The 26,279-nt window shown below is 32.1% G+C and overlaps 3 protein-coding genes across 9 annotated transcripts in view; 2 read left to right on the top strand and 1 right to left on the bottom strand.

Moving 5' to 3' along the window:
- Positions 1-4,781, top strand: part of LOC123699578 — a 159,789-nt gene extending 155,008 nt beyond the window's left edge. For all 6 annotated transcript variants that reach the window (XM_045646558.1, XM_045646559.1, XM_045646555.1 and 3 more), the window contains one exon: positions 349-4,781. In XM_045646558.1, coding sequence (XP_045502514.1) covers positions 349-514 — 166 coding nt within the window. In that variant the 3' untranslated portion in view covers positions 515-4,781. The remainder of the gene's footprint in view (positions 1-348) is intronic.
- A 171-nt stretch (positions 4,782-4,952) lies between these two features.
- LOC123699585 (dolichyl-diphosphooligosaccharide--protein glycosyltransferase subunit STT3B) lies at positions 4,953-16,325 on the bottom strand. Of its 2 annotated transcripts, XM_045646570.1 has the most exons (15): positions 16,042-16,325; positions 15,741-15,959; positions 15,246-15,489; positions 14,869-15,067; positions 14,398-14,569; positions 13,643-13,821; positions 13,037-13,224; positions 11,913-12,103; positions 11,284-11,386; positions 10,650-10,892; positions 10,172-10,269; positions 9,784-9,912; positions 8,270-8,354; positions 8,009-8,060; positions 4,953-7,258 (listed from the first exon to the last, which is right to left on the bottom strand). In XM_045646570.1, the coding sequence occupies exons 1-14, from the start codon at positions 16,221-16,223 to the stop codon at positions 8,043-8,045; spliced, it is 2,250 nt and encodes a 749-aa protein (XP_045502526.1). In that variant the 5' UTR covers positions 16,224-16,325; the 3' UTR covers positions 4,953-7,258; positions 8,009-8,042. The 2 variants fall into 2 exon arrangements, with proteins under 2 accessions (XP_045502526.1, XP_045502525.1); XM_045646569.1 differs by lacking the exon at positions 8,009-8,060 and having other exon boundaries at positions 16,042-16,324.
- A 292-nt stretch (positions 16,326-16,617) lies between these two features.
- Positions 16,618-23,929, top strand: LOC123699586 (BTB/POZ domain-containing protein KCTD3). Its single transcript, XM_045646571.1, has 13 exons — positions 16,618-16,845; positions 17,119-17,432; positions 17,613-17,778; positions 17,968-18,044; positions 18,118-18,208; positions 18,658-18,872; positions 19,225-19,437; positions 19,652-19,768; positions 19,919-20,058; positions 20,716-20,890; positions 21,059-21,155; positions 21,969-22,156; positions 22,511-23,929. Exons 1-13 carry the CDS (start codon positions 16,799-16,801, stop codon positions 22,699-22,701), a joined length of 2,031 nt encoding a protein of 676 aa, XP_045502527.1. The 5' UTR covers positions 16,618-16,798; the 3' UTR covers positions 22,702-23,929.
- Positions 23,930-26,279: the final 2,350 nt, after the last annotated feature.

Raw genomic sequence — 26,279 nt, 5'->3', positions numbered from 1 at the left:
AATATAATAAACTCAATATACTTTTTTACTCCGATGATGATTAATAATTAAGTCCCAGGGACCACACTATGTCGAATAGTCTCAAATGTTGTAAATAGAATTAAAGCGTAGATTTAAAAGTCCATCACATTTCAAAATAACGGTTGTCTATATTTATTCTAATAACTGCACATTAGGTTAGAGGTCGAAATCGATTCGATCAAAAATTGTTTGATGATAAATAATAAGGGTTAGGGCATAAATACTTTACTAACGCTTACCGCTTTGTGCTTTCATTTATTTTCTCTGTTTCTTGTTGCTTTTCATCGTTCTGTTGCTATTTCTAAAGTTTATCCTGTTATGTTTCAGAGTATTTAACAAAGTAAAAAGTCGTAGCGCACACATGAAGTCGCACCGGCCACTCGACGCCGAGCCCAAAAGGCCTAAACTCGAAAAGCCTTATGAAAAGGTCGAGAGATCTGATGACAGATCCCAAGCGACTACTGAATACCAAAATAAAACGCCTACACAATAATTTGTCGCTCACTCATTCCGCCCACGCGTCATTTTTGCCTCAGTGCGACTAATCACAATTATTCAAATACGTATTATATAGTTGGGCTTACGTGTTACGTGTTACTCGTTACTCGCTGTCTTGTGTCGCGTGTCACGTGCCACGTGTCGTGCCATTCACGCGTGTCACGTGCCACGTGCCACGTGCCACTTGGCTCTCGCGTGCACTCGAACCGCGCCTGCACATTAACAATGACGAACCGCTCGGCCTCTGAAAATGCCTAAGCATTTATTATGATAATTACAAAATAGATATATACTGACATTTAGAAGTGAAATAGTTCTAGTGGCTAGACGTTAGGGGTATCGACGCCCGAACTAAAATTACCAATTCTCAAAATTCTTGTAACGCTTAGCCTAAAGAGCCGTTAATATTTTGTATACACGTGTAGATATAAGTACCGAGTAGGAACTTGGTAAAGTTTTTATATGACAGACTTCTCGACGTGACTGCAAGTGTGATGTTGTAAATATCTAGTAGTTGTTAATCAGTACAGCAGATCCGGGCGAGCTACAACCTAAAGGTGAATGTATAATATACTCGTACATTATGTGTAATATAAAAGTACATACGCGTGTAAATTAAGAGTTTTTCGTGTAGTAACTACACTACCTCGTTTCTATTCGCCCTCGGTTTTAGCGCGAGCCCAGCTCATTGTTACGTTTGCTTATTTTGCTCATTTCGTTATTTATTATTTTTGTTATTTTAGCTTAATTAGAAAAATTTTAAGCGCAGATTATTTTTGCGTCTTGTTTTAGATAGTTAATTGTATAAAGGAATTCAATTCAGCATCCGTACCTACCGAAAACTAGTCACATATCGATGCAGTTTTAGAAAAATATTGAACACAAACGTTCTGTGAAAAACTGGGTATGGAATGGATCCCTACAACTAACAAAAAAAACCTCTCTGTGGAACGAATGAGTGATAAATTCAAAGAATAAATGTATCTAACACCGATTATCTATATTCTGCAAGGTACAAGAAAAACGAAGAACAATAAAAAATATGCTATAACTTATAAACATATTCTCCGTACCTAGTTATTCACAGAAATGATATTATAAATAATATAAAAAAATAAATGGAATGATAATATTTTTTTACAGAAATATTAGTAAAATGCTCAAATGTTCTATATTTTACGTTGGTAATTTTATTATCTCGTTCCTGTTATTTATTCTTTATTGTATAACTGAATGTGTACTAATTTATGAATGTAAGTTATGTTGTACGAGTCGATGTAAGATATTGTATGTGCGTGTACTACGTGTTGTGATAATTGTATGTAATTGTTTCAGCAGTAGAGCTGAGTGTTGTAGTTGTAGCTTGTAGCCGAGCGCCGAGCGATCGCGTTGCTCGATATCTCGAGTCTCGTTACCTTTAGCCTGCAATTCTAAACTCATTTCGTCGCTGCCAAACTGAGAACACATTGTAATAACTTTCGTGGTTGTGAACTTTCTTATTAAACTTTTCGTCTTCCGATATAAGCACTTGACGTCTTCGTTCGATTTCGAGGCAGTATTCCTTTTAAAAGACATAATATTATATTTAACACGCGTACGTTTGAAATTAATTTGTTGTTGAGTCGTAACGATTTTAGATTAATTGTAACAAAAGCGTTAAACGCTCTCAGTATTATGGATTCGGGAAACGATTAACGAAACGTAGAATTTTGTAAAATAATCTATAGTAGATGTCTAAACAAGGCCGTTAAAGTGGATTAGCTCAGTTATCGCTGGGGATATACCTACGTTATGTATTTCATTACCCTCCATGGGTAGATATAATTATATGTATATACCTATATATGAACCTATAATTATATACTTAAATTAGTTAACTTCTGCCAACGTACAACCCTGTCGTAATATATTAAGTAGCTCTATAATATTATATACTTATTTTATATTAATATTAATTATAAGATGAATTTGAATCGCTATGTTGCAAAACTAACTTGAGTGATTATTTGGTTGTGTTCTATCTTAACAATATAGACAAATGTTCACAAAATGTTACTAATTTTATCTTCTATTTCCCATGTGCCAAAAAATTTTAATAAATCTAAATTTTCTTATATAAATATCATAGGTTTATTTCAAACCGTTATTTACCATTAATAGAACAGTACCTACCGATAATAAAAAGCCAAATTATATATATGATACGTTTAGTTGATTCATATTTTAATTTTCCGTCTTATAATATGATAACTGCCGGTGATATATTAAGTTTACTACAAATTAAAAATAAAAGTGAAATTTTTGTACTGTAGATACCTAATAATTCGATTGTTATTTACAGTCTGCCAAATAGATATTATATGCCTAGAGTCTGTAAAGAAATCGAAAAAATAGATTATTAATTTTAGATTGAATGAACTTGTTTCAAACGAAATTAAAGAAAATGATAGTTATGTATTGTAAATACAATTTGAAATCATAATTTCAGATATAGCTCTTCTTCTACAAAATTACACATGATAATTAAGATCAAGTCCCTCCAGAGAGATTTCTTAGCTATTAAGACTGAACGCTACAAAATCTCGCTTTCATTACGTTAGTCTATCGCCTTCCCTAGACTCAACTCTCGAGTTGCGCTTCTTCCTGTCGCAGTACTCAGTAGGTATATTATCAGATAAGCTAATCCCATTCCATGTGCCAAATCGTACTAGTCAGGGTGTAAGCTTATAGATCGCGCTATCACCTAAACTCATTATCTATAATATAATAGCAAAAATTATTCTTTTAGAATATTAAATCGCGACATTTAGACTTCATTAGAAACTCTAAACGAATAAATAGTAGCGAAAATGTTGAAATAAGTATTAAATTATTTATAAGATCAATTGATAAATAGAGTGAACTATCTTATTTCAATTTAAACATAGAAGTGCCTTACAATTTTATTTTTGTACTATTATTATTTTGTTTGTTTTAATTAAAAAGAATACGAAGCACTGTAAAATTGCATTTATTACATACTCTGCGGCCGCTCTGCTGGCTCAGAGTGAGTACTACAGACGTGATCGGCCTTAGTTCTACTAATACTTATATTGTCTACAAAATATACTGATATCTCTAAGTCTTGCAATTTATATTAAGGAAATATTAAAAATATACACACATCGACGACATAATAAGGATACAATAAATACATGTCAATTTACTACATTAACCACTGAAGTGAAAGTTTACCTTTATAAAATGTAAAATTAAATAATTTTAGGAAACAAGAAGCAAACGTTTTGTTTAAGTTGATTCTAATATTAAATTCTTCCATCGTTCTCCACTGTTCTTAATCTTTATAATCTTAAATCTATTTCCCCGCTTAGTAACCTTATTCGTTGCTCTCGTAGCAAATGTGTGTAATTGTATATATTTATGTACTTTATATATTTGTGTCATAATATACTCATTCATAATACATACATATTACTATATATATAGTAACGATATTTTGTAAATTTAAGTGAATTATATTCTTCTAATTTTGTATCGAAAATTTGTACGAAGGAATATCCTTCACTGCCATACAGTGTTACCACTTCATAAACACACGAATGGAATATCATCGAAAGCATTTAAATAATGAATAATATTTCGCTTCCTGTGTAAAATGCGTACCAGGGAATTGCATTCACCGACACGTTTATTTACGTGGTAGCACTGTATCAAAATAATACGTACTTAATACGTTTAGTGTAATAGTAGAATGTACATGAAACGTGCCAAATGCACGATAATTTGATATTACACTCTGTGTTGTGATTTTGAACGTTCTGTAAATTACGAATCTTTGAAATACTAGTAGTATTTATTTATTGAAATAAATAAATAAATAAATAAATACTATGAAAAATCGTAGGACCTTTTAGATTAGAACAATTCTTCGCGTAGACATGTTAGGTCATTAAATATATGAGCATTTAGATTAAACATTATAGATAATCATTGAAAGATGTAAATGTATTAATTATAAATTCTAGATTCATTGTTATATTGAATGTGATGATTTGTAATGAACAACGACTAAGCTCGAGTCCTGTCCCTCTCCCTCTGGGCGACTTCACAACTTCGCATATCCTTGAAACAATAAGTAATTAAATAAAACTATTACATATATATTGATAAATTTATTAGGGTAACTAATTTTTTAAGACAATGACTATTACGTGATCTTTTAGATTGTCTTTATTAATAAATATTTGGTGAAGGTTTTGTCATCTTGTTTTTCTATTTCATCCCCTTTTACCCATTTACAGCAAATATTTTTTAAGGTAAATATACAATTTAGTTTAAATAACATTTTTATGGATCCTGTTAATTCAAGGGAAAACTAAATTTTATTACAAGTTATGTTACTTATATGGGTTTCAATAAATAAAAATCGGTGATCATCATCAGCTGTTTATTCAGAACACATTGTAAAGTACAATAGCATCTTATCTAGACTATAAACCTCTGTCACAATAAGAAAACAATATAGTGCTGTGCAACAATAAAATTAAACAACATAAAATTCATAATTAGAGTCAGTTTGAGAATGGCAAACTTAAACACACACACAAGTAGACAATGCATGAAAAATTTACGACATATTAAATGCACTGGTCGGAAAAATAACGACTATTATAATGTCTCAAGCGATCCTCTCACACCTATTCAAACGTTAGTTACTTATTTATGAGTAGTATTCGTGTTTCACTGATCTTAACTTGTACATAACTATATTAGACTCCACCGAGCCCGAGAGGCTCAATCTCTTAATCTCTTTGGTGGTCAATAATGAATAAACACATTATATAAAACTATTTCTCACACCTTGCTATACGAGTTGGAATCGCAAGTCTTTATCTAAATGCACAGCAATACAAAACATATTAAAATATGCTAAGTACATAATAACGTAAGCTAATCTAGATAGAAATAGACCAGTGCACTGAAATAATTAACACCTATTTAAAAAGCCTTCATTTTCCATATCATTGAGATAAGTACCTGTATATTTATTGTTGAAGCGAACAATGTATTAAAAGTAATAAATATTTAAAACTTCCTTTCGTGAAAAGAATATTCTAGCTGCTTTACATATTAATTAGTACCTTTGGAGAGAGTTTTCAGAATTGATACTCAGCAGGTCATTATGAAGAAATAGTTAACGTTACAACGATTTTATTAAATTCGAAAATACATATTAACAATTTACAAACTGGGATACTTAATCGTGAATGTTGAATAAGGTGCAATATATTGACAATGAAAAACATCTTGGAACAATATTAAACTATTTAATTAATATACAAATGGACGTCGCATTCACGTACACTAGACTAGGTAAGGAGAACCAAAGCGATGTAAGGAATCAAATTATAAGAATATAGTGGCAGAAGTAAAAAAGTAAAATACTTTTTTTTACCATACTTTCCCTTTAAAAGTATGGAAACCTTAAACATGAATCTAATACAGCAGTTAAAAGATCGCTGGATATAAAGGTACAACTTCAGGTTCTCCAAACCCGCACTAACACTCTTTGCACTATAAATAATATCGACTACATGGCCGTTAAGATTTTTCCATTTAAAGTTAGAAAAGCGTAAAATATTATTCCTTGAAAAACACACAGTTGTGCTTTTAAAGTTCAAATTGTGCCTTTGAAACTGAGATATTACATAAAATAAATAAATAAAGAGAAACGCAAGTTAACATTCAAATACACAAGCTTTAAAAATAAAAGATTCGATTTACAGTGTATGTTTAAGTGAGGACCATGTAATCGATAGAAAAATTTATTAAAATCAAAAACAATCGCCTAAAATTTTAAGAAACACGATATCTAATGGACTAAATACACATAATTGGTGTCAGTCACGTAGTATAAAATATTATCAGTGGTAAAGATGCCCGCCCAAGTTTCAATTTTAATCCGAATATATCTTAAAGAATTTTAACAATTTTGTACAATCACAATAAACTAGAAGGTATTCAATTTAATATATTTTTGTGCAAACTTTTAAAAACTATGTTAAAGGGCTTATAAAAAGAAGAAATACAATAAAAATGTAAAGCGAGTTTAATTTACAAGGTACATCTCTCATGGTGGATAAATAAATTTAAATTCAGTTTTCATATAAAAATATGTCTGATTAGTACATGCTCTAGAAGTACATCACAATATTGGCATTATTTATATGTACAATACAAAGAAGTGATCAAATTAGTTTTAAACAAAAATTTTCCTGAAAAACTTATGTTATAAAATACCCGCAAAGTACTACATTCATAAAATTACAATCCAATTTATTGCTATATGTTACCTACGAGGAAAATCATCAAACACGTGTACAAGATTTCTCTTATTTGTCTGGCTTCAGAAGTGCTGTTCGATTAAACAAACAATTTGAGTCTTTCCACTCGAATAAATAAATCAATACGCGTCAAGTAAATAAAACATATAATATACTATAAACAATTTTATACATCATGGTGTTAAATGAAAATGACTTTTATTTCCTTTAACATAACAAGCACTTTCGCTAGATTTTGGAATGTTTCATTGTACAAGATGTTTGATGACACTTGCTTAGCGCCGCATCTACCACTGATAACTTATCTAGGCTCGAGGTCACTCCAACCTCGTCATTTTCTTACCTTTCACAACTGTAGGCTTGTTTTTGAGCAGCCCTTTTCTTCTTTTAGATGTCTGTCAAAGAAAATAATCTTATAATACACACATCTGTGCAAAAAAAATCACTACAGTTACGGTGTGTATTACGTAGGACTTAAATTTTTGAAACAATGAATATTTTCAATATAAAATATTTTAATCCATGCATTTATTTCAAGATGTATATGTTACTGTCGACATTGCTACTTGATGCGTAATGGAAATTTAACTGATATGTTTACTCAAGTCACCCTTTTAATATTAATATTACGTAATTCATATCAAAAAATAAATAACTTGCACATAAACAAAAACACATTCACAATACATGCAACATTAATAAAAAAAACTTCACATTTTTTTAAAGATATTTTACACTGAAGTAGTATTAAATCTTCGTAGTTCTCTTTTTATAAAATCTAATTATAGGAACTAGAAAAAATCTACAAATACATTTTACTATACCATTGATCCTACATCATACGCAAGCTGCAACCGAAAATAAATTCACGCTTACACGTTAGAAATTTATAGATAGAATTTTTGAATTAGAAATGATATTATCATCGAACTTATCTCGCATTTACTTGAAGAAAGAGATTAATAAATAACAAAACCAATCGTTTGACAAAATTGAAAACAACAAATTCAAAACGTAACTAACTACTTAATAGTAGATTAGCATATAAATGTGATTTAATCAAAAAAGACAATTAATTATTTAGTATTTTCAAAAGCCTAATAGGACACACAAGACTTCACACAAAATAACAGACATATACAAACCGGGGTTTGATTCGATTTGTTTACTCTCTCGGAACTATTGCTGGGACCTCGCCTAAGACAATTTGGTAATTAGACAATTAGCTAGTATACACTACACATTTACTACAAAATAGGGGATTAAACATAAAAATTATGTCATAAATTAAAAATCATGTAAGTTTAATAGGTGGGAAAAAGAAAACATTTTTTTCTGAATTTCTAAAACTACACATTTAAAGGTTAGAAACGATTATTATTTATATAAAAGTGTTAAGTTTTTACCTTTTTGGAGATAGCATTGTTGGTGGGTATCGTCCTCTTGGCTAGAGGTAGGCGAGGACGATTGAACTCATCCGGCTTCTTCACTCTGAAATTGTACATCGTAATATTTACCAAAATTTAAAAACAAAAAAGCAGGTGCGTTTTTGCGTGTACGTACACGTATGTACGCTCACGTGTAAGTGTTAATAAACGTTCATATACGTAATACGTGTCCTTTACGTACGTTACAATTCCGCGCGTTATTTATACATGTTAGAGCGTGGTTGTATTACGTAATTAAATACTGATATAATATTTATTAGAGATCTTTACTCGACCAAAGTCAAGACAAGAATGCCTCGCAACTGCAGACGACCATTATTTATAGGACTACTACTATAACTATTCGAGTGGTGTGACTGTGTGAGTCAGCGCAGGTATTATTTTGTGTTGTTTTGATCGTTATTTTGAATATTTTTATTATTACTTGATAATTAAATGATTGTTAACACTTTTATCCAATTGATTATTATTTAAATTTTAAATAATTAATAAAGTTAATCAATTGATTTACTTTTAAAATATAATTTTATCGTTTAATTAAACGCGCTTACGTATAGTGTATATGTTACCGGAAATGTATGAAATCAAGGAATTGTATACAATTCCTAGGAAATGTGTACAATTCCGATACCATTTAGGAAATGTATAAAATATTGTTTAAAAAACTATTTAATGCATGCATATCCTAGGAAATGTATAATCTTCCTAGGAATTGTATACAATTCCTATATCGTATTAGGAAATGTGTAAAGTAAATGCTTTCTGTAATAAAACACGTTGTTATTTTTTTTTATTATAGCTCTTATTGATACAATCGGGTAACAGTCATACCGTAAAATTGTAATAATATTATGTTCATATTATTATCTTCGATCGTTCGATCTTCGTCGACGGAGCCCCGCGAAGCGGGGCTCCTATTTCTGTGTAGTTTTTTTTTTAACAAACCTAACCTAACCTAACCTAACGGCTAACCTAACCTAAACCTAACCTAACTTTGAGGGCGAATATCTCGGCTATTTTTGATTTTAGAGAAAAGTTGTTCCTATAAAACATGCTTATATAAGCGTAATCTTTACGATAAAACAATAATAAATAGGTGTTATATTGACACCATCTCCATCAAAAATTTTTTAAGTCCTGCGCCCCCTTTGCTTTAGTCCAACCCTTGCCTGCGACATATCAATATCTTAAATGTTTTACATTTCCGATAGCTATTTAGGAAATGTATAGATTTCCTAGGAAATGTGTATAAAATAATTTATTTCACACATTTCCGTACGATTTTAGGAATTGTATACATTTCCTAGAAATTGTATACAATGACGGATTACATACATTTCCTGTAACATATACACGAATTCGTATGTATGCGTGCGATAGTGCGAGCGTGAGTGCGTGTATGCAATGCGTGCGTGTGCGTATGTGTGTGTGTGTGTGTGTGTGTGTGTGTGTGTACGTGCGTAAATATGTACCTGTATATCCTAACGAGCCAATGCTCAGTGGTGTAGGCCTCCTCTAGGTAAGTGAGTTTGAAGCCGCGGTTGCCGGGCAACGCATTACGAGTGCGATCGTAGCCCGGCGGACTGCCGCCCGAGTCGTATCTGTTATTGAAAATATTATAGAACATCGTTAAAATTATGAATTCACAATATATAAACGTGTTTGTTTTTATACTAATAAAGAATTATAAATATTTAAACAGGTTTTGTTTTATTTTAATACCCTTTAAAATGTACAAAAATAAGAAGACGGAAAGTATGTGGTAGAAAAAATTATTCAGATTATATACTATTTGAGTCTATAATGTATAAACTTAAAAAACTGAGTTTTAATTTAGTAGTAAATCAAATCATTATTTACCTATAATATGATAGCTTGTACATTAAACAATTTAACATAGTCTTTGAACCTTCTGAATCTACTCGATATTCCCCTCTCTCTGTAAAATAATCAGCTTCCTGAAACAAAAGAAGAGATTTAAACAAACAAACAAACAAACAAAAATACTTTATTGTGCACCAATAAATAAAAAAATTACAAGAGTAAATATATAAAATAAATAGACACAGTTGAGCACACAGGCATTTAATAAACAATAATTAAAAAAAAACTTTTTTTGAAATATTATTTTCACTGCAACTAGTAACATAACCCATAATCTCTCTGATGTTACGCATAGACGATACTGTGAACAGAATGGCAGCTCAAATAAATAAACAATAACAAAGATATCATATCTTTTCTTCAATTTTAATACTATAGAAGAAAAACCTGACTGGTTCGGGTACTATTTCACGCCTGACTTTAAAACTTTACAAACGAAAAAAATTTCACCTACATGTATATCCTTAGGATGTTCTCCCTCCGCGATCCTGACCATCCATATAAACTTATTGATATCGTCTCCGGAATATCCGATAGCACCACCAAATATAACCAGTACATAGTCCACGTCGAGCTGCGTCATGATGTTGTAGGCAGCGCTTTCATTGCTCGCCATGGCTTTACCCACGAGCGCTATGTGCGAATTGTTCCACGTGTTGTTGTCCACTAGTGTCGTTCGATTGCCCATTCCCGCTATCTGGAAACGAGATTTATGTTTGTTTTAATGATCTTATAGGTTTGAGAATCAGAATGTATACTACTGTTCATGATGATATTTTTTATGCAATATTTCGTATGCAAGCACGACACAATTCTGTGAAATGCGTATGAATGACACTGACGTGTAAAATTATTGACACCAGTAAATAAATAAAAAAATCTTCTTCCTTTCAATATTATAAACACAAGGCTTACAAGAATACATTGATGCAAGTTTGTTAATCTTTCTCGCAAAAATTACTGAACAGATTTTGAGGATATACTTTGCAGCTTATAAAGGTACCAGAATAACGCATAAGCTATAGAAATAAATACTTTCTTTTAACCAAGGTGAAAGCGCACAACCATTGTGACCTCAAAGGGCATACCTGATATCCATAATCCCACCATGACATAATTCTTGCATCTTCAGCTGTGTTCTGTGACAACCAGCCATAAGCTTCTCTGAAGTCATCCAATATTCTTCTCGATCTAGGAATGTAATTTTAAATATTGAACATACTGAATAAACACTTTATTTAACGTAAATTAATGGCGCATATAGAACTATTACTAAAGCAATAAAAATTTACTTAAAAAATGGTTGTCTGTACAGTCGGTTTACTGACGATAGTTGAACGTGACAACGTCTTAAGGCCGATTGTGCTTCTTTGTCGCTCGTTCCGCGCTCTCGCTTGCACTTCAAGCCTACACAGAACGCCTCAGAACGAGGTAACGCCGCATGAGTCATGTTTTTTCGTGCGTGCAACCGGCTCTATCGAATTATAAGACGTTGTCACGTCAAAATTGCATAGAGGATGATATTTCCCGATATTTTATTTGAATTTTTTGTTCATGACTCATATGTTACAGTTTCTACTTAACTTATTTAAAGACTTACTTTCTGGCTTAAAGCTAGAGCTGAGCTAAAGACTGGAGCTTATAACAAAAAATGACGGAAAATAGTGGATAGTCTAATATTTTTTTTTTAATGCAAAAGAATCGAGAATTCACTCACCCGTCATTCCCATAGCTAGCGAGCACAATACTAGGACTAGAGTACGCGTTAGAGGTGGCCCACGTGCAGTGAACGGAGAACAACATCAGCAGTATCATGAACGCTATAACCGTTCCTGGTCGAGCGTACAGACCCAACCCTTGGTCCTGTACTTGCGCGGGCTCTACGATACGCTTCTTCGTTTTACTGGCCTGAATAGAAATGTAATGGATATTTGTTATCTGGGAGGTTTTTAAAAATAGCGCAATATCGACTTAAGTATACCTGTAACTTCAACAATAACATTACTTTAAGAGGAGGCTCCCTTTCTAATTTCTGGCACTGAGAGACAGAAGACTAAATCATATACTAAAGTTCCGTTTTGATTGTATGTGTGCCTGTTTCAGAATATTAATGCAAATTCACATAAAATTTAGGGAGCTTCCCCTTAAATCTTTCGGAGGCCGCGCGCGGACTTTTGCTATCTAGTGAATGTTTATTTAGTTGTTAATTTTAGCCATAGTATTGGCCCATATTGTAATTGTGTAATTAATAAAAATCTTTTATGTAAACCCTGTAGTTTTTATTTTAATTATACATCCTACTATTTAATCTCAATGTACCTAAATGTGCGTTGAAGAATCTAAAACACAACTACATTACGATACAAGGACAAAAATTTGTGTATGGGAACTGCCATTAAATCAGACATCAAATTAAAATCAATAAAAGTTAAATAAATATGTATCATTTATCTTTTGTAATTTTTTACGACACTATACATCATTACATTCTCAACTACCGCATAATTCGATTTGTAGCAGATATAATCGATTACAAATGTAAAATTACATTGCCGTACATTTTACGACTGTTGTACAGTTGGTTGACCTGACCATAAAATCGTTAAGCATAAGCAACCTTTATCAATACAATATAATGTTCGTTAATTTAAACTTAGACTCAAAAATAGATTACTCAAATTGCTGCATATCCAAAATTTGATGCTATATTCTAAGTTTATTTATAGTATGTCATGTGAAAGTTATTTCGAAATTTGCTAATTCTTCTAAGAATTAAGATAATTGTAATTTGTATGTTCTTGTGTTTGTAACAAAAAAAACACACACACACATGACACCAACCTTATCATAAAGGCTCTTCGACTCCTCAGTTTCAGGGGTCACCACAGGCAGTTCGTCTTCCCTTAACACCAGATCCAATATAATAGAGAATGCGATACCAGCTAACACGCACACCACCGGAGTGAGTGTGAGCATGAGACGCACCATCACACCGGCGAAGTATACCGCACTTAGGGCGTATAGCGCGACTGGAAATAATGTTTTAGTTAGAAAAAAAAATTATGTGATTAATATTTTTCAAATTGATTTAAATAATTGGTAAAATATAATTAAATTTTTTTTAATAGAAATGAATGTATATACTTGATTGGCTTTACTAGTGATTTTACAATTGTATAAGATGTACAAAGCAAAATTACCATTAATTAAAAATTTTATTGCATTGAAATTTTATTATAAGGTTTAAAAAACTCAGAACATAATAATAAAGTGATAATTTTATTTTATCATAATCAAATAAATGAACTATTCTAATGATCACGAAACAGGATTCTAACCCTCGTCTTTCGCCGTACTGTAGCAACGCCTGACAAATCCTGATATCTTTATTCCCATAGAGTTTTATTTATCTAGTATCTACCATCTAATTAATTCCATAGTACTTACCAAAGACTCTTTCATCATTGATATTCTTGATACAATACCACAACCCCACAGGGAAGGTGCAAACAAGAACATGTAGGTCAAAGAAAAATGACGACCATGTTGTGGGCTGATGTTCCGATACTGATGCAATTATAGGAATGTGGATCTTTGCGTATCCTGTATCCCAAAGTGAATAGAACCTAAAAGTATATTTACTGTTAAACAAACATTTTAAAAAATATCCTTAATAGAAAATAACGTATAGGGTGTTAAAATATCATGAAAGTAAGGTAATCTACGAAAATATGTATGGTAAGTGGTAACACGAGCGTTCAAGCTACATATTTGAACCTTGTTGTATCCTATGCACACTGCATTGAAGGTAAATAATGCAAATATATGCACACATTATACTAACAAAGCACTTAGAGATTAACATAACATTTTCTAGCATAATTGTTGTGTTAATATTATGTTAATCTCCAATGATATCTACAAATTACAAGTGCAGAATAATTAAGATGTTCTACTTTATAAAAAGTCATTATGAATGTATAACCCATCTTATATCATAAAATTTACTAATAATATATATATTTATACATAGTGAAGATAAAACCCAGGTGTGATGTGATACAAGACAAAAATAGCACTTAAGCATTACTGTACTAATAACTTCTGAAATTTGAAGCCTGATTTATGCTTTGGTTTCCAGCTTATAAAATGATTAAATAAAAGACGTATCAGCATAAATATTTAATAAACACAACACTTACCGCCCACTCCATGGAGCAATAACTCCCATATAAGTCAACAGAACAACTACAAGGAACACAGCACCGGCTGCTACAAGTGTACCAAGTATTAACAACTGCTTCCACTGTCCTTTAGGGTTTAGACTGTGCAAATATTTCAGAGCTCCGACTGCCATTAGGAGAGCGAATACACCTGAAATTATATTTTATGTTACTAATGGTATGACAGAATACTATTTAAAAAGCAAAGAAAAAACATTGTATCCCTTGTAACTTTGCATTAGTATTTTTTTTACAATTATTTTTCTTTAATGAACTAGTAATATGTTTTTCACGGAAAGTATTATTGATTGAAAAACATAAGAATAATTTTAGTGGACTACAGAGCTGTGCTTGTGACATCAACTAAAAACTAAAAAAAAAAGTCTTTGTTGGCATTCATGTTCAAAATATTAAAAAGTTAAGTTATTTAAATTAGTAGTAACATCTCACCTGATGCAGCCATGTGTTCACTAGTTCTGATTGGTTGAAAGCCCACAAATGGTATTTGCATGGAGAACAGTAGTCCTATGATATAGAACACTGTGTAACTGACAAACAGTCGCTGAGAGAACCTTCCCATTATCAGCAATACAAACACATGAAGGGGGATCAAATTTATGATGAAAACGTATCCACCCCATGCTGACACCTTTAAATAAAAACATATTACATTAAATAATATCTATTCAAACTTATACCATACGGATATAACAAAATTTACATATCGTAATGACAGTGTGAAAAAAGTCAATATTTAATCATATTTCTATTATCAATTTCCTTTCATTATTCAGTATTTCAATGTCACAATTTAAAACTTAACTCACCATGTAAAAATATGACAAAGCTGTGCATATTGACCAGAAAACAGATCCACTTTTAACACTCTTTAGCCACAGGTAGTATGTGAATTGTAATGCAAAGATCGCAATTCCCTCATTATCATAACTTCCTGCCACAGACCTGCTGCTGTAGCCTGGCACTATTGCTATGAAACAAGCGGCAAACAGACCGGCTCCTCTTGACCACAATTCCGATGTTAACAGATAAGTGGCTATTGCAGTTAGACCACTAAAATGTACGATTGATTTTTCTTTAATATGAAGATTTTAAAGAGGAAAAACATTTCAAAGCAACTATACTCAATATAAAAAAAAGATGGCACTGTTAGTGCCATTTGAATACACAAAATATGTGGTAAATTTAGCATCATGTAAATATTTACTTATAGTAAGATAAACAAATTATGCTTAGCCATAGGTTGAAAGAAACATATGAAACTCTATGAAAACTGAATCTATATTTATTTAATAATCACAAACCTGAACACAGGGGCTAAGAACACGCAAATATCTCTAATATGAATGGGAATATTAAGTGCGTGTAGAATCCAGTGTATGGTACCCGATGTGATCATAAGACCTGGGTAAACTGTACCCCCAACAATTCTTCCCAAAGGGTACCAAGCCCTCTCATCGAACCAATTCAAAAAATTATAAAACCCATGCTGCACCATATATGCAGTAGATCTATAGTTGAACCTGAAACAAACACGTAACATTGAAATAATAAGCGCTACTCACGTAAATTAAATAGCCATTAAATTACAGAATAAAAACTCACCATGGATCGAATTCATGAATAATACTTTCGAAACGAATAACTGCAAAAAGCCGGGATGCAAAGCCGGCCAACCAAGCAAGGGTCAGAACTGTAACCGTGATAAGCGTACTAAAGCCGGTTGTATTGTGGAATATGCCTTGATTAGGACCATGGCCCGGCTTAGCCACAGTAGCTGCGGGCATTTTGCTTGGCTATATTATTTTCACTAGTCTTTAGATTTGAAAAATTCTTTCTCATACATGAATTCCAACAATACAAATCTATTGAAATTGATTGACTTTTCACTGACGGACACGTCTCTCTTAAAATTACTTGCCAGGTTTGAAAATTAATATCGTGATTGCCAAAATCTTTATATGTTTTTTAATAAAAAGCATTATTTATTAGTCAATAACAAAATATTTTGGATTGTTTATATGTATGCGTGACATTAAATAGTCAGGAAATGCACATGTTAACTTAGGTATGTATTAAAATAAAAACCAAATATTTTTTTGACAAAATGTAGTTGTTGTGTTAGTTTTCGAACGAAATGATGACAATGACATTGACATTGTTTTGTTTATAATTATTGACAAGAGGACTTTCGATAATTGATGACTGAAAGATTTATTAATTCAATTTCTTTGTGAAAAGTGAAAGATCTGCTATAAATTAATTATAAAAACACAAAAATTATATAAATAGTGAACGCCCCTACGTGCGACAATATAGCGTTATATAGTTTTGCGAATATCATAATTTGTAGCCAATCTTCATGACTAATTATCAAGAAATAGTTAATTTAAACATAGGTGGTACAAGGTAACATTTATTTTATGCAATATACACATTGAAGGTTAAGTAATATAATGAAAAACAATCATATCGACTATATGCTATAAATGTTTTTCCCTTGTTCCTTTGTATACATCATATATTTTGCTAAATTATAGCTTTTACTTGTCTAACTTTCACTTGAGATACATTGACTTCAGGGACTTAGTTGCTCACTACTGTGATAATCTGCAGAGCATTTAATAATCAATTCAAAATATGTATATTGTATGGTATGTAATTAAGTTTTACATATTCCAGATTTGCAACATCATGGCATACCTTGACTTGGGTACCAGATACATTTTTTACAGCTTTACTCAGTGGCCGTATTCCAACGGTGCGGGATGAAACAGGGGCTATATTTATTGATAGAGATCCAAACCTTTTTGGTTTAATCCTTAATTTCTTAAGAACAAGGGATATAGATTTGAACAATGTGAATATAAGAGCATTGAGGCATGAGTGTGATTATTTTGGTATAACACCTCTAAGTAGGCGGCTGGCCCTATGTGATGAAATGAACCATTCATCATGTGGGGATGTACTATTTTATGGATACCTTCCACCACCATGTAAGTCTAATTTAATTTGGAAGCTATGAAGTTATAGAATATGACACATTTAACTAATTTTCGGAAATATATGCAAGTTTGTGGTAAACAAGTACTGAAAAATGTATGATTTCCTGTTGATGCTTATTTCGAAATAAATATTATTTTAACACTATAATATTATGTTATAATGTTCCCCAGCAAATCCTCCAATAAGCAATGGAAGCTCTGGGAGAAATGGAAACAATGGTTCACGGAAGAATCTTACCGCATCTAACTCTGATGTGGCATCTATTAGATCACACTCTAGGAACTCATCACTGGACTTAAGGACAGTAGGACGAATTCCTTCACAAGATCAACTAAGGTTTGTAAAGTAGTAATGTAAATTCAAAAATATAGAAAAAAAAAGACTCAAAATTAATTTTAAAGTATGCTTAGGATAAGTATAGTTTAAACTATAAAATATTAAATTCTTCGTTAACTTTATAAAGATCATTTTTTTTATACTTGTTCAATTTTTTTACAATTTTTGTTCTTTCATATTTTATTTCAGTCGATGTGGCAGGGGACACTCAAGAGCTGCATCTTTAGGCAATGCTGAATGTCATAAAGGTCTTAAACAAAATGAAAGTAAGTTTCATAATCTATTACTTATGTACAACAGTAATTAAATCAAGTTGATAATATTATTTTTCTTTTATAGATACTTGGTCAGAAAACATGAAGGTTCAAATAATAAAGGCCCATCACAACTGGATTGCTGTAGCATACTCTCATTATGTTATTGGATACAGGTACCTAAGCTTATAAGTAATTACTTAATTAATTCATTACTTAATGTTTATTTAATTATTTCATATAAATTTTTCAATCATCATAACTAAGTGATAAAGACAACATTTCTTTATAAAAATGTTATTAAAATTAAAATTTGTTTTTTTTTTGTTATTTTAAATGAAGTAAAAATTAAATGTCCCTGCTACCACTTACCAGTAGATCCGTAGAATATGTGTGAAATGCTTCAACAATTCCGCTACATTGTACGAAACATTGCACCAACAGAAGAGTATAAAATTTTGCACATTTATAGTGGTATTGAAGAATGCTAATATTTTTTAGAATAATGCATTAAATGTATGCATACATGCATTTATGTATACTCATTTGTTAGTGGTTTTGGTCGCATATATTTTTCGCGACAAATTCGTAACTCAGACATTTTAAATCTCATTCTCTTTTGTAGATTGACAGATTCCTGTGGATGGTACGTAGCATTCCAATCACCGGTACAAGAATCGATGATAGAGCGTATAGCACTCAACGCCAAAACGGGAGGAGCGACGTCTGGAGGGAACAGCTCAGCTGGCACTGATGTGATGCTCGGCATATCGAGTGGTCCGCTAGTTAGGTTATGGGCATTTTCTACGCATACCGAACCTGTTAGGAGGACATTGATCGGTGAGTGAGACAATGCTTGAAAAATATAAAATTAATCTGTTTTAAAAAAACATTGTGGAATTGCCAATTTAAATCCTCTGTCCTGATTATAACCTATTTGAGTTACATTTCATCGGTTTCTCGGAATAAAGGGGTTAATCCATAAAATTAACCACAAACATTTTTATATTGAATTAGATTTATTCTGGAAGTGCTTTTGAATTCTTTTTATAAGTTAACACCAATTTGCACACCACAGACGCGACCACAATAATTATTGACATACCTATTTCAATTTTGAAAAAGTGAAAAGAACTGAAATAATTTGCGAAACATTAAAATTAACTATACAACTTTTTTAAATAATTTCCAGGTACATTCAACCTAGGTGTGCGTGTAGAACACCTGCTCTTCGTGGGCCCCCAGCTAGTGGCTCTCAGCGGTGCGGGCAGTCGCAGCAAAGCCGGCGTATGGCACACAAGTACACAACATTGGCAGACGCAAGATGTCGCACATCTAACTACTTACGATACTGCCGGGTCATTTCTACTGCTAGGAACTGCTACTGGCGCTGTTAATTATATTGGTAAGATATTAATTCATTGAGAAATTACCTTGCGAAATAGATTTTGAACGTTTTATGTATATGATATGAGTTAATCATGCGAAATTTGCTTATTTATTTATTGTTACATGAAAATTGAAAAATTTTGTCAAATAAATTTTTGAAGGATTATTACCTCTTTGAGCATTATTATATAGGTTTCATATGGTAAAATTATTTTTCTTTTTATTTTCAGATATGCAAAAATTCCCATTGCGTATGAAAGATAATGACTTACTTGTAACGCAACTTTACAAGGATCCCAATCAAGAGCCTATTACCGCTATCTCTGTCTATCTCACGCCAAAAACGAGTAAGTGATATATATACAATATATTTTTCAGTATTATGTTTCTTGTATTCTGTCAATACTTTTAAGTGTATTTACCACGGATAATATACTACTATATTAGTATGTCTATTTCTTGTGCCAAACTCATAAATTTATGACCATTTCTTGAAGGTTTATGCGGCAACTGGCTAGAAATAGCGTACGGTACGCGATATGGCTCCGTGCGTGTTATTGTACAACACCCGGAGACAGTGGGGCATGGACCACAGCTGTTCCAGACTTTCACTGTTCATCAGAGTCCTGTTACTAAGGTTATTGTAATGTTTTTAATTGTTTGTTTTACGCTTGATTCAATATCAATATTCTATTTAACATTAAATTACAATTTGTTTGCAATTTAAATGATTTTGAATATCATTTAAATTTCAAACAAATTGTAATTTAAATATTTGATTTTGATTTTGAGTATTTAACTGCATTATAGCTATTAAATTAATAGCACATATTGATAACTCTAACAAAATTTATTATGTAAATAGCGGAAACTAATCACACAACAGAAACTCTAGCAACATTTATTATGTAAATAGCGGAAACTAATCACACAACAGAAACTCTAGCAACATTTATTATGTAAATAGCGGAAACTAATCACTCAACAGAAACTCTAGCAACATTTATTATGTAAATAGCGGAAACTAATCACACAACAGAAACTCTAGCAACATTTATTATGTAAATAGCGGAAACTAATCACACAACAGAAACTCTAGCAACATTTATTATGTAAATAGCGGAAACTAATCACTCAACAGAAACTCTAGCAACATTTATTATGTAAATAGCGGAAACTAATCACTCAACAGAAACTCTAGCAACATGTATTATCTACCTAACGGAAAGTAACCGCACAAAACGGAAACTGTATTATGAACATAGAAACTAACTCAACTTATCTACGTCTACAGGTATCCCTTTCCGAAAACTACTTGATCTCAGTATGCAGCGAGTATAACCACGTGCGTTCGTGGCGCGTGACTCGGTTCCGCGGGATGATCTCTACACAACCCGGTACTACGCCTAAGGCGGCATTCAAAGTGCTCGCTTTGGAAGCACCTACTGCGCAAGCGCATAATGATTGCGGTAAGAGTATTAACTCTTTTTTTTTAAAGTCGTGTTAGTTTTAACTATTTTGATTTATTACAAATGTCTCTGTTTGTGTTGTGTTTGTAGAACTATTAAAAGGTTTAAAAAAATATTTATATATATTTACTGTTAATTTAATATAATGTTCAAATTGTGTTATTACAGGGCCCTATGGTGAACAAGATGAAGAACAAATATTCATCCAAAAAGTGGTTCCTGATACGGATACGTTGTACGTCCGTCTCGCTTCCAATGGAAAAAGGTATTTATAATCCAAAAAGTACGTGGCAAGTTTTTGACTAGATACATAACTAAGATATTTATTTTATGAAAACATAGGTATAATGATACATAATATTATATTTTGATTCGGTTTCTTGTACTCATTTTTTTAGAATATAATTTATACAACACTACATAATATTATCATCGCGCGCGATCGTTTGCTTGCAAGGCTGTTCGTGCAATTTTGAATCTACGCTTAATCTGGCGTAGGAACAAATTGCACGCAGCTCACATTGCGAACGTGGTCAATGGAATACGCGACCATATACGCACGAATACACATAATCACTAAAGAACAAAATAAAAACACTCGCACTATACACTAGAATAAGATTTAACTAATACTATATGAGCTATGTGGCCTGAAACAAATGAATTTTATTGAAGTGAAACTTCTATATCGGGGTTGGAAAAAAAATTGTGTAACATTTTTTCGTTCCACGTGACATTTTTCCGTTACGCGCCATCTTTTTCTTATCCCTACCACGCGTGATTGCATATACTTAGTTAATTATTTTTTGAAAAAATAAGGTCACAAAGAAGTTTCACTTCTTACGTGTGTACTTTTTTATTGACGTGATAACGTCTTTAAAATCGTTTTAGTCGGGTGACATGTTCAGAAACTTGTGTCACACCAAAACCTCACGAGCGCGATCGCAGGTATAACGAGAGAGAGACGGACCGATCTCCCGTCTCATCTCGAGCGCTGCCACTGCATTATGTTATCACGTAAACATCTCGTTCGTAAACCTACTGTACACGCACACATTTTTATTTATTGATTATACAGGGTGTGCACAATCCGTTCTGTGGACGGGTCGCCCGTGTCGTGCTTCGTGGTGGCCGTGCAGTGCGAGGGCGCGCTGCGGCCGCGCCGCCTGCTGCTGTGCGGGCACCGCTCCGGCGCCGCGCAGATGTGGGACCTCACCGCGCCCGTCGACAGGGCGGCCCGCCCCGCGCAGCCCGCCGCACCTAACGGTCAGTTTCTATACTGAATTACCACGATAATTCATTGAAATTGTAATTATGTACTGTTTTTAAATATAATGCAACTTAAGTAAAATAAATACCATTAAGTATAACTTGGATATGATATTTGATTTTATAGCATTCAAACGCTTTAAAAATGAGAAATTTTTAAAGAATAGAAAAAATTCGAACCCGCGTCTTTCGCCTTACCGGCCTTTGATCCCGCCTAGTGGTCAAACATTTTCAATTCTTAAAAATTCTCATAACTTGGATATTTCAAACACGTTTTACGTTTTTGTATGTGTGTTTTGCTTAACAATAATTTTATAATTTAACATTCACTTTACAAAAATCTGTCCACAGGTGAAGGTGACGAATCACCAGTTGCGGACGGCGGTCCGTCCCCCGACGAGCTGGTTCGCTTGCTCTCCGCATGCGACCTTGACACGTCCCCCGCTCCCCCCTCCCACCCCGCGCCTGTCCCGCCCACCCCCGCACTCCCCCCGTCCCCGCAGCGCCCCACACCCCCGCCGGCCCCCGCCCCCGCACCCTGAGTCCCGCACACGCTCTGCTCAATATTGCTCTGGATACTGACGAGACAGTATTCGTAACAAGGATGAATTACATGTTTCAACTTTTAAATGCATATAAAAATATTTTGTTCTAAAAATAAAATGTCTTAAAACTGTTGACTAGATATGAGAAAGGACAAAAAAAAACATGGGGCTTAACTTGATATGTGGGAGGACCATTCGTCGATGTACAAATGATATTTTCGTATAGATTGTTGATTTGTAAAATTTTCATATATTGAAATGCAATTGGTTTTAGATAGGTATCAATATTGAGCAGCAGATATACTTTGTGTATTGAAGTATCAAGTAACCCAATAGTTTTGAGTACGAGTCTCGCTAATTATGGCGCTACAATGCCCATTTGTATGTATAAAGTAATCGCTAATTTCAGAGGATTATGTTTTGCACCTTAATAGTTAACTTTACATACACCAATGACCGAAGACACCATCGAGAGGTGGTATTTTGACCGAGACCAAAAATAAATATATATAAAAAGGTACTCACTTTCCGAAAGAATCTCACTTATGTAAAAATAACTATAAAATCATTATGTATACTTAGCCTGGTGTAATGGACAACCTGACTGACAGCTGACTGCAAGCTGACTCCGGTTAATTATTTACTTAGATATTTTTAAATCTATCTTATCGGAAAATGGACGATAACATTCCAAACTTTAATTTCTCTCTCACTTTTATCACAACAAAAACACTAGCCGGACATATTGTTACGGTTAATTTTTAAATGTTTAAAAATATGTATTTGGATGATTAAATGTATTTATATTGAATGAAATTGCGAGTATTTAAACGATCTTTAATTATAATAGATAATTTTATCGTCTTGTTTACAAGTGTCACAAATTATAAACATTTTATAGATCTTTCAAAATGAAAACGTTGCGCTGTTATGTATTATTAATCAATCAATGTTTATTAAACTCGTTTTCTTTGTTAAAGACTGATAACCAATGTGCTAAAGAGTCAAGAGGTGGCGTAAATATTGAGTCAATAGTATGCCCATTGGCATTTCGTTTGGTTTATCTATGACTGAACCAGAAAAGTATTCAAAATCTGTAAAAAAAAACTATTACCTAATGAGTAAGATAGAATGCAATCGATAAAATCTATAAACATGAATGTAAAGTTAAAAACATTTCTCGACATTCAATTACTTACTCTGTACACAATATGGATTTCTAATATGAAATATAATGTAATATGAAATCAGTACCTAATATTATCTTAATATATCACGTGATCTTAATTATATCGGAAAATATTTTTAATAGAAATCATAACGTATAAAATAGTTTGTGTATTTTTGGGAATATTTAATAGTATTTAATGAGGTGCATTGTAATTTATTATTATATAGTGTGGTTGTAATAAATCATATCTAATGTTACTCACTGATAGTTAATGGTTAGTAATTTGATGTCAATGTGTTATACTGAATAAAATTAAATGTAATTAAATGTTGTGTGATGATAAAAATCATATTTTATGGATTGCTCTTAAAATATTTCTTACTTATGATTTTATAAGGCTACCCAAATCAAGTATTGTCAAAATTTGTGTTTTAACTGTTATTTTATACATTATCTAGGTAATTAAATATTTCAAATTATTCGAAATATTATATTGCATTAAGCATAAATTGTATTGTTATATAATTATGGTAGATATAAATATAAAATGTACTATAAAGAGTTGTTTTATTATTTACTAGCTTACCGCCCGCTTTGTCTAAAACATAATAAATTATATACCTTCTCTTCCTCTTCCTCTTCCTTCCTCTTGAATCACTCTATCTATTAAAAAAAACCGCATCAAAATCCGTTGCGTAGTTTTAAAGATTTAAGCATACAAAGGGACATAGTGATGGAGAAAGCTACTTTGTTTAATACTATGTAATAATGTGACTTTTCTTATTCCTTGGGCTTAGTTTGTTCAAAAGAAAACAACAGTGTAATTTTACAAAATTTGTTTTTACGGCACTTTAATGTATATTTATTACAGTAATATTAGTAAGTACCTATTGGTAATGTTATCATAATCATAAGATAAGTTAGTTCACAATAATGATTATAATATTGAAATTAGAACAATGATGAGAATTATCCATTTTCATTTATTAAAGTTATTTTACTTATATACATAATTAATTTATTTAATGGTCCAAAATTATGATACTTAAAAAAATACTGCAAATAATAAAAAAAAAATCTTATTATTGGATATCCTTAGAACATACAAATACATTTAAAATGAATTGACAATTGACTAGAATTGCATTCTTTGTATATCTAGCAACCCTGTAGAACTAGTCACTAAATATATTCTTACACGATAAAATGAGAAAATCGATTCTTGCATTCATGGTGATGGCACAAAAATGTTAATTATCCACAATCCCATAATGCGGAACGGTAAACTTAAAACTAATATAACATACCCATTTTTTGCCGCGGCAAACGTGGTTCTGTCTTACTCTTATCCCTTAGGGCTTAGTGCTATGAAAAATAGATGTTTCAGACTTGCCGATATGCATCTAAAATTTCATGAGAATCGGTCAAGCCGTTTCGGAGGAGTTCGAACTACAATCACCCCGACACAAGAATATAAGATATTGATGAGAATGACTTAGAGTATGTTTATAAAATTGTGATTACAGTAAAAGTTCTTTATTCGCGGGTAATAGGTTCCGTAAATGTGCCGCGAATAGCGAAACCGTGAATATGGAATGGTAATTTGTATGGGGTTATAGGAGATACGTTCCTAGGTGACGAAATAATAAAGCAAATAATAGTACGGGAGCTAGCAACGTTTAAAAAAAAGTCATTTTAGTATAGTTGGGTTTTTGATATACTGTTTCTCTTGCTATTTCGGTTAGAGTCCGGGCTGTCTGGCTGGCCGCAGTGGTTGCGTTTATTAGTGCGCATCTTATCTGCACAGGAAAATATCCTTAATTTAAAGTCATTTTTTAACGCGTAATTTTTAATCTTTTGCCTTTAGATAGATCCATCAGACATAATTTTTTATTGCAAGACGTTTTTTTCGTTGTAAAATAGGTGCCATACGCAATTTTTATTTCAAAATAACTAAAATGTCATCGAAATAAGTGAAATTACATCAACATGAGTCCGCTTAAAAGGTAAGTAATAACTTTATTATTTATATTATATTATCCTTTTTTAATACTTATATTGAATAATTAGTAAACTAATATTTTTAATAGATGGTTTCATATTTATTACACTTTTGGGTATAAATATGAATTTGATGATATTTGTATTTTCTAGTGTTTGATTTTACGCGAGTATTATACATTTTGAAATTAAAGACTTGGGAAAATAATACAATGAATAAATCGCGTTTAAAATCCGTTAAAAAGTCTTTAATTTCTTGATGATATTTGGTTTTTATCAAGTTTACATTAACGTCCTATTTGAGGTTCGTTGGGAAAAACGAGGCGATATGGTAGATTGTTGCAAAAAAACTGTAAATAGTAAAATGAATATTATATATAGTATAAGTAACACAGTGATTACT

Source organism: Colias croceus, chromosome 18 (genome assembly GCF_905220415.1).
Source record: "Colias croceus chromosome 18, ilColCroc2.1".
In the NCBI taxonomy this organism is placed as follows: Eukaryota; Metazoa; Arthropoda; class Insecta; order Lepidoptera; family Pieridae; genus Colias; species Colias croceus.
This window is presented reverse-complemented; position numbering and strand designations above follow the sequence as displayed.

Excerpts from the sequence above, each read along its gene's own strand:
- LOC123699585 (XM_045646569.1), bottom strand. The coding sequence starts at position 16,223 with ATGCCCGCAGCTACTGTGGCTAAGCCGGGCCATGGTCCTAATCAAGGC. Across the intron at positions 15,960-16,041 it reads ATTCATGAATTCGATCCATG|GTTCAACTATAGATCTACTG; the intron begins GTGAGTTTTTAT and ends TGTTTGTTTCAG. Across the intron at positions 12,104-13,036 it reads CGAAGAGCCTTTATGATAAG|GCCAGTAAAACGAAGAAGCG; the intron begins GTTGGTGTCATG and ends ATTTCTATTCAG.
- LOC123699586 (XM_045646571.1), top strand. The coding sequence starts at position 16,799 with ATGACTAATTATCAAGAAATAGTTAATTTAAACATAGGTGGTACAAG. Across the intron at positions 19,769-19,918 it reads CTATCTCACGCCAAAAACGA|GTTTATGCGGCAACTGGCTA; the intron begins GTAAGTGATATA and ends CATTTCTTGAAG. Across the intron at positions 20,891-21,058 it reads GCAAGCGCATAATGATTGCG|GGCCCTATGGTGAACAAGAT; the intron begins GTAAGAGTATTA and ends GTGTTATTACAG.